The sequence below is a fragment of the Falco peregrinus genome, chromosome Z (assembly GCF_023634155.1).
Source record: "Falco peregrinus isolate bFalPer1 chromosome Z, bFalPer1.pri, whole genome shotgun sequence".
NCBI lineage: Eukaryota > Metazoa > Chordata > Aves > Falconiformes > Falconidae > Falco > Falco peregrinus.
The window spans coordinates 7,705,157-7,718,778 of record NC_073739.1 but is presented as its reverse complement, the minus strand read 5'-3'; the positions used below and the strand labels follow the sequence as shown (position 1 = coordinate 7,718,778).

The 13,622-nt window shown below is 40.1% G+C and overlaps 1 protein-coding gene across 9 annotated transcripts in view; it reads left to right on the top strand.

The window, feature by feature from the left end:
* The window catches only part of MCTP1 (multiple C2 and transmembrane domain containing 1), a 277,869-nt gene that overhangs the window by 135,013 nt on the left and 129,234 nt on the right, over positions 1–13,622 (top strand). For all 9 annotated transcript variants that reach the window (XM_055791716.1, XM_055791714.1, XM_055791713.1 and 6 more), the window contains one exon: positions 12,657–12,827. In XM_055791716.1, coding sequence (XP_055647691.1) covers positions 12,657–12,827 — 171 coding nt within the window. The remainder of the gene's footprint in view (positions 1–12,656; positions 12,828–13,622) is intronic.

The following is a 13,622-nucleotide window of genomic DNA, read 5'->3' as shown; positions in this document are numbered from 1 at the left end:
TTGATCTCTGTTTTCTTTTTGAAATCTGTGAAGCAAAGATACTTGGTGATGATGCATAGTATTTTGACTCTCATGTGGTTCATGTAACTTTTCCTGAAATATCTTAAGATGCTCAAACTTCTGAAGAGTTTATGAAAAGCTGTGAGGGTGGTGAAGGGCAGAGCTGTTTTGCATCATGAAAGTGATGCTTTAACTCCTGATGTGCCAGATGTGTTGGATGATTGTTTGTAAATCTAGTTTATTAAGAACTTTCCCATACTTCAAACTGATGGAATCGTGAGCTTCAATAATCCTGAGTGAATGGCACAATGTGGTAGTTGGGAATTTTTCAGAGGTGTTTAAGTGAATTATTTATCCGAGCTCTCCTTCATTACATTTGATAACATTTCATTCAGTAGCTGTCATTTTCTGCAAAGGGGCTTATAAAAAGATTTGGCAAATGTCGAATGTATGAACTTAAATATTGCATTTTTCTACGTTCATCTCAGCTGAAGTAATACTTCTACCAAGAGATGTAATGCATGTACAACATCTTGCATGTGCTCTGTGTGGTTTATGTACAGAAATGTCTCAGTTAAACCACAGGAGCTCATTTGCCTTGGGGGGGTATTCCAGAGTTCCAAATGTTTGCTCTGCTGTCAGGAAAACAAATTAAAATATTTTTTATTTGCAAAAAAATCCTTCAAAAAAAAATGCTGTTCTCTGGTGCGCAGGATGATCAATATTAAATATGACATAATTTGCAGATTTAAAAAAAAAAAGTCTAGAAATAGGTGCTTAATGCTATTAGATAATACAGTGCCCTATTGGAGATCCTTCTTCATGAAGTGTTTGTCTTACACTCCTGAGAGCTGAGAAGAAACATAACATTGACGTGTTTCAGAGATACAACGTTTCCTAAACTTGCATTTTTAGCTCTGTGGAGTCTTTAAAATGGCACTTCTAGTAAACGAATTTGATGTTACAGATTATGGCAGTATATTTTACTCTCTACAATTTACGTACTGGAAGCGTACCTTTTCTGTAACATATGTAGCTTGAAGCTAGGATGTAGCAGTGCAGACCCTGACGGCACTGCTTCTATTCATGAGCTGCCTTCCTGGCACGTAGCTCCTTGGGCACGTGTAGTAGCTGTGAAAAGAATAGTAACGAACCTTCGCTATGACAGCATTGGATATTCACTTGCAGATAATTATTTTGGCCAAATTCCAAGTCTCCACTTCAAATACTGCTCCCACTATGGCACCCTAAAGACAAAGTTAAGGTCTCATGAGATACGCAGGTCAATGCCACTGTGCGTTTCACTTACTTTGTATGTAAACTTGTGTTTGTAAATATTTGTTAGTAGTGTTGCAAAAGTGGTGTTACAAAAGTGCAACACCACTTTTGCTTTTGTGGTTAGGGTTTTTTTTCTTATGTTGCTTGTGGGTTTTGGTGGTTTGGTGTGTTTTTTGTTTGTTTGTTTACTTTTCCCTGTCACATTTGCTTTATACCAGACATACTCTTCATCAAAATTAATGGGAGCTAGCTTACTCACAGTACTGTCTAGGTCAGAGGGAGTACTCATCTTTCACTGAATCTAGCAAAAATTAAATTCAAATGATTTTGAAGTTAGAGTGTCTATGTCCTTGCTCTGTGGCAAGGAAACTCAAAATTTCTGTCTTCCATGACAGGAGATTCCCTGTGGGCTATTTAAAAAAAAAAAAAACAAACAAAAAAAACCCCCAAACACAACCCAAAAAAACCAAACACAAAGAAAGCTGTTTGTTTATTAAAAATAAAAACAACCCCCCCCAAACTTCTGCTGAAAGTTAGAATTTGCATCCCGTTTTGAATGGATTGTTCTATTTCATCCACCATGAGCTTGGTGTTGCATTACAGCAAATTGGTGGCCTGCGATTACAACTTTGCAGGTGAGCTGTTTGCCACCTGGTCCGGGAGGGGAAGCAGCTCCATTTCTACTGCAGCATCTGTACGAAGATCCCTTACACATCAAGTAAAGGTGGAAGTGGATTATTCAATGTTTCATGCACTTTTTTGTGAGCTGGGTGTTTGCTCCATAACCTCGATGTGCTCATGCCTCAGTTCCTGGGGGGTGGGGTTCAGTTTGCTAGGTATTGTGTGAGCTAGCAGACAAGTGCCACAGCAAAGAGACAGTGCTTGTAGGATCTGCATAGTAAGCCATTCGTTTAAACCAAGCAGAGGATTATTTAGCTTCATTTTTCTTTTTGAAAAGCTATTGGAAGAACTTTGACCTCTGCAAAATGGCTTTCCTCTCTCTGCATGGATCTGACCTCTTCTGCGTCCGTGATTCTCCATGTCCACCACAGTGTTCCCTTAGGGTGGGTTTTCCTTCTTGCCTTAATTCCTCTGCTGAAGGTGCAGGCTTCCCTGATGGCTCTCGTTCTTTGGGGTGAGGGAGAGAAACATCCTGCCTCCCTCCTGCTTTCTAAACTGTCTGGGTACCAGATCTAATTTGTTAAAGCAGATGTTGCAGTCTGGGTGTAAAAGGAGCACAGAAAAGCCCAAGCTTGCAAGCAAGGTAATTTATTACTAATAGTCAACACCACCTCTGACAGTGAGATGAATGGTGCTAATTGCTGAAGTGATTTCCATTACAGAATCCTTGAGGTGCAAGCTATCACTGTGATGAGAAATAAAATACTGCTCTTACCAGCAGGAGCCAGTGCAGACTAATTGAGAAGAGTTGTTTTCTCCTTTTTATTCTGGTTAAGAAAACAAGAAAAAAAATCGATTCTGACTTCTTATTTACTAATTCTCTGCAGCACAGAGACTTTATCAATAGCTGAGGAAAGGATATGGGAAGGGAGCCTATTAAAATGTTGACAACATAAAATTGAGTTAGAAATTAGTCTCCTCGTCATTTTGGTAGTCTACAGTGAAATGCTGTCAAAAACAGTAGTAAAAAAAAAGCTTAATTTTTTCTTTACCATTACTAGGCCTAAAGCTGATAAAAGAAGAAAGAAGAGACTGTTTAAATGCACTCTTTTTTTCTCGTTTAAAAATTATGTTCTCTTTAACTAAGTACTTGCTCTTCATTCCTCTCTTAGCTTCTAATGGTGAAATTTCATTACTTTTGCCGTGCCTTTACTGCCAGTGTTTTAAAAAGACAAAATGTTACTGCTTTTTGCACTTTTTAATGTGAAGTGGTATTAAAATCAAAAGCATAAATACTAAACTTGGTGTCGATGAAGCTGCATTTATAATTCAGCACTGACAAATGTATTTTCCAGCCACAATCAAAACTTTCCCTTGATTATAAGTGGAAATGGGGAAGGCGAAGAGCCAACATGCTTTTAGAGCTGTCAAACAATTCTACCTGCCTTTGATAATTAATTGATTGCATCAACTTAAGCAGAAGTCTTTCTTTGGATGCTCTTTGACAAAGAGCATTTCATTTTATATAGAGCAGGCTGAATCTGAAGATACCGGTAAATATTTTAGGAAAAATCATGTGTTCCCCTCTGCCGCTGTACAATTTGCTGTATGGTTACAGGAGGTTAATTCAGAAAACGGTAAGGGACAGCGGCTTCAGGTGGTGCTGTTCACTTACAGGGTAAAGCACACAAGCTTGCTTTGGAAGTTTTATCCTTGCTGCGCTGAGTGAGAGAAATGGAGGCAAAAAAATTACAAAACAAGGAACTGGGAAGATAACAGAAATGTCTGTGGAAGGACGAGGCCAGTGGCAGGGCAGGTAGTATCAGTGGACAGACCGAACATCACTTGCCAGAACTGCAGGTGTCTGGGATGTTTAAAATTCTACCTGTGTGCAGGGTGGGTGTGAAGAAGATAGGATTAACAGCCTGGAAACTTGTCTTCCTACCCTAAAGTGGGAACAATGACAGCTAAACTGTATTTGGCAGGTGTTTGTTTAATCTGTCCTTAAAAATCTGCAGTGATGGATATTCTACAACTTCCCCAGAGAGCCGGTTCCAGTGCTTAACTGTCATTTCCATTAAAGGGTTGTTTTTTTTTCCCTAGTGTCTAGCAGTATCTCCCATGGTGCAAATTAAGCTCATCTCTTCCCACAACACAGATGGTTATGTTTTGTCACAGTAATTTGGGCACAATTTATATACGTATCTTAGAGTCTGAAAAAAGTGATTCTTTGAAATGTGTGTGTGTGTATATATACTTAATTCAGAGGAAAGTTTCAGGTGCTCACATCCATTTGGAATGAAGCTTTGCTATGAGCAGAAAATAGGTCAGAATGAATGGTGAGAAGATGGGAGAAACTGACGATCCTGGTGCGTTGAGCCCAGCCAGCACAAAGCCTTGATGCTGTGCAAGCACCGATCAGCAGCAGCCGAAACATTGCTGTGTTACCAACACAGGCTCAGCCACCAGTGCAGAGCACCAGGAGAGCCATGGACCGCTGGGGGAAAGTGAGCCCTGTCCCCGCCAAACCCATTACAGGGTCAGGTGAAGCTAGGTAGGTGGTCAGGCTGGCTTGCTATCAGCCACTGCTGGATGTTCACTTACGGATGGTTGTAGAGTGTGGAGGAAGCCTCTTTGTAAGGGCAGGGACTGCACTAGCAATTACAGATACTTCCCATGTCTCCCCACTTCAGCTGTAACATAGAGGGGCTTGACACAATGCAGATTTACTGGCCATTCCCAGAGGAATGTGACAGATTGTGTTTCACTTTCATCTGAGAACCTTGATAAGCTTCATTGTGTTCCTAGTCCTGTAGGACAACGAAGTACACCATCTAAGATGAGAGCACCATGGTCTGATACCTGCTGAAAGGGTCTGGTCAGTTCTATAGGGCACACACAGTGTGCTACTCAAGAAGAATACCCAATATTTAACACAATAATTGAATGGAAAGTGCAGCACCTGAGCCTCCTTGTCCTAAACTTTCAGGGTGGAAAACATTTGGGTATTAAAGTTGATTTGATCAGTCGTCAACACGTCTTCCCTTTCTGCTTAATTTATGAGACAGGACTACGAGAGTGGTCGAGCTCTGTCTCAATACTAGTTTAGGTCTTCAAAGCTGAAGATGCAAAGGTGTCAGTCTAATTTTTGCCTCATAGGCAGCAGTCTTCCTCCCTGGTTGTGAACCCTGATGTACCTCCTGTGTACACTAGACCGTGTACTGATGAGTTAGTGACCCTATATGAAATTGATAGATACTCATAGGGAGGACGGGTGACCAAAAGCCTTAATACTGGCTGACCGAGCTGTTTATATTCCTCGAGGGTTTTTTTAAGTTCTAATGAAATTGGCATGCTCCCACATCGAAGTTTGATTTTCTCTGAACAGCATTTCCTGATCTGTAAAGGGAAAAATTTTGACCAGCTTAGGTAGATTATGAGTAAGGTGCTATTCCATTTAAACAGTTTATTTCAACAAATCCTACACTCCTAGAGAACTAAATAATGTACTCACTGCCTCTATTCACAATTTGTATACAAAGAAATAAGATTAACTCATGTTTTCCTATGTAACTATACCTAAGAAAAGCTGTTTTTATGAAAATGGTACCTTTTAGCCAAAGCGTACTGAGAGAGAGCTCTGCCAAAAGTGTTCATTTCACTGAAAATCATTTTCATCTGAATAAGGGTCTGCTCTTGGCCTTTTTACATCTGTGGGAGAATTGCCATTACATTGAGTTCAAACATGATCAGACGCTGTGTTAAACCTGCTACATTAATGGCACAATAAGAAAACATCACAAAAACCTTTGTGTGCTTTAATTCAAGGGCAAAGAGAAACAAGTGGTTTGGCATCTTTAGCCAAACGTAGTAGGGGAAAAGATATTTAATAGCCATCTGCTGTGCCCTGTCAAGTCACAGTATTCCAGAAAAATCTGGAGGAAAAGATGTCACCTTCTCTTCTTTTATACCTCCTCTTCTGTTCTGTAGTATCAATGATGAGTTTAGAACTGGGAATACTAGAATGCACTAAAATTTAGTAATACTCTTAATTTACACTGTTAGTGTGTGATCAGCTGTTTCAATGTGACTTTGATAAACTGGAACCAAAAGACCATTCTTCCCAGAAATGAAGATAAATTAGTCTGGGTTGCAACAGGTTATTTCATTGTCGTCCCAAAGTCATGAGAAGCTACTTCTGATTAATTACAAATGGTGATAAAAGAGTGTATTTACTGCCTAAAGAAATTGATTTTTAATATGCATTTAGATAACTATTTTTGCTTTAATTCAGCTTTAGAAATTTGCATATACTCTTGAAAGGAAAAATACGAGTTATGAACATTTTAAACAAAAAATAATTGCGAAATGTAAGGCTTTCAGCTCCTAACTGCTGATGTTTTTTTCAATTTATTTTAGAAGCTATTCTAAAAATATGTGTGTTCTTATTGCACAAAATGAAGTGTCAAAAGCTATGGCCTTATTAGCTGACGCTTTTATGTCCAACTTAAAATATTTAGTTTATGTGACTCCTGATTTGCCTTTTCCTAATATCAGATGCCTTATGAAGCATTTTTTTATGTTTTAAAATCGATATGAATGCTTTTCCACTGCAATGAGGTGCTTCTTGACTAGGGGATAGAAGTGGAAATAGCAAAATCATGGCCTAAGGACTGCAAAGACAAGCAGCAGCAGGGAGCTGTGTGGTACTTCTTAACTGAAGGAATTTACAATCAGTTCAATCTTTCAACCAGAATCTTTCAACCAAAACTCTGTGGAATTTCAAAATAGAAGGTAGAATTAATTTGGCTTGGGGTTTTAAGAAGAATCTTTTAAAATTGAGAAAGTACTTGCTTTTGTAAGCCACGAGGTTCTAGATGTCAGTTCATCAGCTGTAAATAGTGCCTGATGGAAAGCTGCTAAATAATAGAATAGAAGCACTAAACGTCAGAGTAAATACACCTGTCTGTTAGACATCTGGTCATAAAAGTTATGCAGATATTTGGTGAGGCTTGTGTTTGCATTACTTGCATTTGAGTGAGAACAATGTTTTGATACTGTTTTGCAATCAGAACAGCAGAGTGGTATTTCGGTGTGGGTTTTCTGGGTTCATGCCCACAATTCCATGAAGCACAGGGAGTTTCCATTCAGTCTCAGTGGCCACTGTCCTTCTGTGTGTCACATTCACATCAGTGTGAGGGCTGTGGTGATGCTGGTCATCCTAAGCAATGGGAAGATCATCAGGAGACCTGTTGTCTTTCACATGTTACGACCAATCTTCCAAGAGGAGTTGCTGGAAGGAGGACAAGGGAGAGGGTTAGGATTGTGCTGCCACAGCCTCTCTGACAACTCCTGCCCACACACCATTGCCTTGTATGAATATAACCACCCTTTTCCAGAAAATGCAAGTCCTAGTGAGTGCCTAACAGAGGCACAGCCTTCATCACATCACATGCTACCAGCAAGTACACTTAAGTGGAATGCACAATCATTGGATTTAGCAAACCACAAAAATGTGTGAAATGCTGCAAAAGTATCAGCTTTTGTTACAAATACTATAGTGGCACCACAGAATTGCAACTACAGTGACAATACTGAGTTGTTAGAGCAAACATCCTGAAGATTTAACGTGGCAGTCACGCTGAAAACACATAGGGCATAGGGCAGTGTAGATTTCTCAACTAGAGAAATTTAGATTAGCTTCACCTAGAATGAAAGTACGCTAAAATGTAAAATACAGCTTACAGAAAAAGTTAAGGTAAATATTCTTTCACATTGCAGTAATTATCAGTAGTAGTCCACTTACAAAACTTGCGTAGCTGCCACAAGCAAACATTAAGCAGGAGTCGTCATGATCCCATTGAAGGTGTTATTGTAGCTCAGTGTCTACATGTTGATTACTTCTGCAAAGTGTTGTCCTTCGTGCAGTTTTTAGTAGAGGAAAAGCATTGTGAATGCATGTGACTGTCCCTTGATTTTTTTTTTCCATCATGTGGACAAGGTGTGTAGAACTAGCAGCTGTGTCTATTGACATTTTCATCTTTATTTTACATGTTTTATCCAAGTTGTGCAAGTTTTCTAGAAATTGGGGCAGAAGAATTCTCTTAGGTTTGCAGCAGTCATTTACAATGCTGGCTTTGATTCACTCTGCAACTGCTGCATTTGTACATCCATCCTCTGTACAGCAATGGAAAGGAATATCATCCTTTCCTACATTCTTTCATTGTTTTCTTAATTGGTATTTTATTTAAATGTTCTAAGCCACAGTAGTTCTTTGGGCAAACATGCCTCTGCAGGACATATAGCTGCATTACTTATTTGCTTTTTAAAACTTTTTTTTTTTTTTTTTAAATAAGTTTGTGGTAGGCACACTGTTCTATTTCTGTGTGTTGCTCAGCTATTCTTGAACAATAGATTTTGTGTTTGAGGACACAGGAGAGGAGGAGTGTTTCCTAGTGGTATGTATAATGAGGAGATGTAGTAAAAGCTGAGCCTGTTTGCATGCAAGTGAGAGAGGCGGTGCTTTGCAGGGCGCGAAGGCTGATCAATGAAGAGGTGAGTCCAGGCAGGGAGAGGGCAGATTGTGAGGTTTCCCCAACTCATTGTGGGCTAGAATTTCAAAGGTCACTTAGATACCCAAAGTTACCAAAGTTAAACTTAATTACTATGGGATTTTCAAAAGTACTTACTAAAGGTATCTCTTCTTTTGAAGAAAGTAGCGATGAAGTTGTGGCAGTTAATACGCCCATCAAGAAGATGGTCTTGATGAACCTGGGAACAGTGCATGGATTCTGGCTATACCTAGTTGGTTTCCCACCCGGTAATACGTGACCATGTACAGAACATCAAGCCATGTTATAAGATCATCTTTTAGCTTTGACATCGTATTTGGCTAACTATATTAATCATATCTAACAGAGGATACAGTTCTGTGTCAGAAGATTTTCTGCTGTTGGCATCCCTAGACCTCTCACTACCCCTCATTTAGACAGAATAGGTGGAACACAAATAAAAGCTGGTTTTGTCATGTGAGAAAATGTTGGGTTTGCATGCTGTCTATAGTAGAAACATTAAAACAGTGTATGGATATGAAAAGATGTGAGCTTTTCTTTTGCAGGCAGATTTAAGTATCCTTTGACATGAAAGACTCCTTTGCAGAACTCTTAATTTTAATTTCTTTTTGGGAAAAGAAAGTATGCAGGCTGCAACCGCCGCCCCTCACCCCCCTTTTTTTTTTTTTTGTTTACAATATGTCAGGTGGGAGTCTCCATGCCTGAATATAAATGCACAAGAATGCAAATAATATTCCCATGTTAATGACAGTTGGTTGTGGCCCGAGATCTTGACCTTCCTTCTTTCCAAATTCTAGCATGATATAGACTGTACAGGCAGTTTCAGATGGGAATGTTATGAAATACGTAACTTCCCACCTATTCCCAGAGAAATGAAAATATGTGCAGTGTCTCCATGGTTTTTTTCAGTTTGTGGCAGAAGCAGGGTGCAGTACGCATTACCTGCTTTCTGAGGGAAGTAGGTTATCTGAGAATTAGTCTTGAGATACTCCTTCATAGGAGAAGTTTGGAAAGATCTGTGCTCACGTCTTCATTTTACTCTGTTTCCTTTCTGACTTTGTAACTAAACTCACTGTGGGCTGGATTACAGAAGGTTGCTTAGATACCTGGAAATGTGCCTAGACATCATGTACCTGTCTCACACTGTGAAATTAAGTACGTAAGGGAAGAACTCTAAAATGCGAAATTCGTTTTACTTTCCCATTATTTTTTTTTTTTTTACCTATTAGCTTTTTGTCAAATTTGGCTTGAAATCCTAAATTTGTATTTTATTTAGTTTACTTCCTATAAGAAACACTGCATGAAATTGTCAGTGCCTGTAATTTGTGAGGGTAAGGATGGCTTTGACTGGAAGGATGGTGTTTTAGGTGTCTGCTGAGATGCTGTTCAGTCTCCGTTGGAAACGAGAAAAATGGCAGCTGGAAGTTATTGTTCCTGGAGAAGGCCACGTAGCCTGTGTTTTTCGTGTTGAGGAAATCCGGATAGCTTTACCTCCACTGAGCTGTACCCCGGGTCTTTCAGTATGTCTCCCCTTTGCTGTTCTACGGATCTGTGCGTTACTGATCAAGACGGGGAGAAAAGGGCACCACTGTGGTCCTGATTCCCTACCTCAAGGAAGAAACGGCCACAACCAGCCCACACCACTTTGCTTTTAGTGGGCGGCTGCTTTTCTTTCACAGGCTGAGATGCGGACCCTGCTGCTGCGCTGCTGGCTGCACGCCACCGGGCCCTGCGAGCTGTATGCGCACCGTAGGCTGGAGAGGTCTGGCGCTGACCCAGCAGGGCTTTCTGCTGCAACACGCGAGCGCTTGTTCTCAGGGTTTCTGCCTGGCTCTTGCAAACTCCCAGCTGACCCATCTGTCATTTTATGCTCTCTGCTTGCTCGTTTAGGTCTTGCCTTGCCACCTCATATGTGAATTAACCCCCGTTGATGAAACTCCCTACTGGTCATCATAAAAACTCAGCATGTTTCATATGGTGGCAGTTGCTCTAATGCTGCAAATTGTTTTAAAAGCCTTAAAAAATTTGGAATTTTTATCGAGTGTACTCTCTAAATGATTCACTGTCTCATTTGTGATTAGTGAAGCTGAGATCTATGCAGTTGTGCTTAAGCTTAAAAGAGTTGCAAGTGTGAACTTGGGCTTATTTTCCATAATAATACCCTGGAAATCATTTGGATTCTCACTCTTAAACCTGCCCCCTGTTGTTTGGGTGTATTCTTTGCCAAAATAAGTCTCAAATAACCACTGCTTCTGTCCCATCCTATCTTCCTAAATGTGCTTTGTCTCTTCTTTCATCTCTCTCATCATCTTATGTGCAGGGCAGAGTCAGTTTTGATTATTTACTAGTCAGTCTTTCTTTTGCTCTAAGCCTTCTAAGAAGCTGGAACAAGGAGAAAAAAAAAAACCTACCACTTCTTCACAAGGCGAGTCTTTGGCAGTGTTGACTGTAGACCCCCAATGAAGGGATTTTTGTGCTGAGAAGACATTTATGAAGTTTAATAATGTTCCGATGTTGCAAGTGAAGTCTCTTCTGGCACCTGAGTTCCCACCTTATACCCTCATTTTTGTAGAGTTTCTCTTTCCTGGTGTCCCCCTGTCGCTTCATGTCATAGATTAGGTTAAAGGTTGTTCCACTGTTACATGTTTGCCTTTGAAGAAACAGTAGTTTATGAGAAGTTTCTCCACGGTCAAATCCTTCACTTCAGGAAGAGATATGTTTATTAAATACAGTGAAATATTGTGGGAGTAGCTATACTGTTTGGAATGAACAGTCATTAGAAAACAGAAATACATGCCGATGTGGTATCTGAAAGCTCATTATTCAGATTTGTTCCAACATCAGTGGTCCCAGTCCTCATGTGTAACGCTTCTCTCTGCAGTCTGGTAAGTGCAGATGATAATCCAGTGATTATACTCCAGCATACTTTCTATAATCTTCTCTGGGTAATAAAGTAAAATTCCTGCCCTGGGCGCTCGCATGGCAGTGTCTACCCTCTGAAAGACTCAAGCCGAATTTGCACTGACAGCCTCTTACAGAGACACTGGGGGTATGCAAGCGATGAAGCCAACCACACAACCCTTCATGTACTGGAGGGATGCTCTGCCTTGGTTGCTCAACCTATGTTGCATAATAAAGAAAATGTGTGTATTTTATGTATTTACAGCTGAGTATACAATGCAGACTTGCCTTTTTTTATTATTAATTCATAGAATAATTTGAATAATTTGTGAAGTTTAAATATTGTTTAGCTCTCTAGTGTTCTAATTTTAGACCAGGTAACCTTGGGCAAGTGGAATTTCAGAATGGAAGGGAGATCCTTTGGCAACCGTTCTCCTCAGATGCATCGGAGGTGTGTTTACCGGCCTCAGGAGTGCCAGGGTGATTTCCCACTTCTGGTACCTTGTAGCGCAGAGCAAGCTGGCGCTGGTCTTCAGTTACTCAGGCTTGTAACCCCCAGCTCTCCCACCCCCAGTGGAGTTCCTTGATGAAATAGCTGTGGCCATCTCTTTTGTGTGGGTGAATTTTCTTTTAACCCCCCCAGTTGGTGGCTGAGTGTTCACAGCCCAAAAGGATCCTCACAGTTCTGATCAGAGGCTCTACAACGTCTTTCTTTTGAAACTCTTGAACTAATGCGTTGGTATTTAATTCAGTTTTCCTTGCTGTGTCTGAGAATACCACATCATTTTAGAGGCTGAGATAGCTGTCATGTGCACAGGGGTTTATTGACTTATTTTTCCTTGGTCCGTGCTTCTCATGATAGGTTTATATTATTTTAATGGAAATCTCATTTTCCTCACAGTTTTTTGTGTTTGTTCAAGTTCATTCAATCATATGCTACTAATAGAAGGGTCTTTGTAACATTTATTTGTAATGTTGTTATTTCAATCCGCAGAGGGAGAAGTGAAGCAAGAGAAAACACTTTTTTTTCCTGAACATTTCCTTAAGTAGTATTTGTTCTGCTTGCTTCTGCCGAAGCTGCATATGACATTACCTGCGTTTTTGTCAGTTTTGTTTCTCTCCAAGTAATTCTTTGTAGTGTACTTTATGTATGCACTGTCAAATAACTTTAAAGTGGCTTAAGATGGTTGTTCTATATTCATAGTTATATGAAATTGAACATTAAAATGCAGGGGAAATTTTTGGAATTGTTTTAACTAAATCTGTATTTTTATTTCCCTAAAGTTTCAGACCCAGAGCTTACGACTTTCAGACCTGCACAGAAAATCTCAGCTATGGAGAGGGATAGTTAGTGTTACCTTAATAGAAGGTCGTGAACTTAAGGCGATGGATGCAAATGGACGAAGTGATCCTTATGTGAAATTCCGGTTGGGACATCAGAAGTACAAGAGCAAGGTAATTTTAGCTGCGACCTAAAATGCGCATTGGTTGTGTTTTTTGGTTTGTGTGACTACTATAGTGGTGGAGATTTATTGTTGTGTTAATTAGCTGTCGGAGCACCTGTCGTTTTGTTGAAATGTTTCTTTTTTATTTCATTATAATAAGAAAATAATATGAGATAGGGAAAAATGTCGCACTTAAAAAGGCGGGGTGGCAGGGAGGCACACCTGATTTTCCATGCAGATTGGGCTAACTGTCATTTCCCATGGTGGGTCATTCGTGGCAGGGGAGAGATGTGGAGTGATTCTGACAAGTAGATACTACCTTTGTGCCTTTCTGTCTTGATGCTGGATGCCTCTTGGATGCATGGCCTTATCCTCAAACCATGTCATGCTTTTATCTCACTTTCCCCACAGCAAGTTTCGTTAAAGTTTGGTATACGTATGAGCTGAACACGTAGAGAGGATTGATCAGGGAGAGAATAATCATGGAGACTAGCTTGGCTTCCTTGCTATTTTTTTTTTTTTATTTCCCTCATCCCTACTGGTTTGAAAATTGCTGCTTGGGGAAGATGCTGGATCTGCCGACGACACATGTGACCTTTCCTCTCTCAGTGGCCATGACAGCCCATTTGGTTTACACAGCCAGACAAAGGGCAAAGTGAGGAGGAGGCCAGGAGCAGTTAGCTGCCTGCCTCAGGGTCCCTTAATCTGAAATTAGAAGAAATCCAATTTCATGCTTTTGTGACTGAAAAACTTTTCTGTGTTTTCATCTTCCCTGATGTGTTTTATTTTTTCAAGCCAGTGGAAC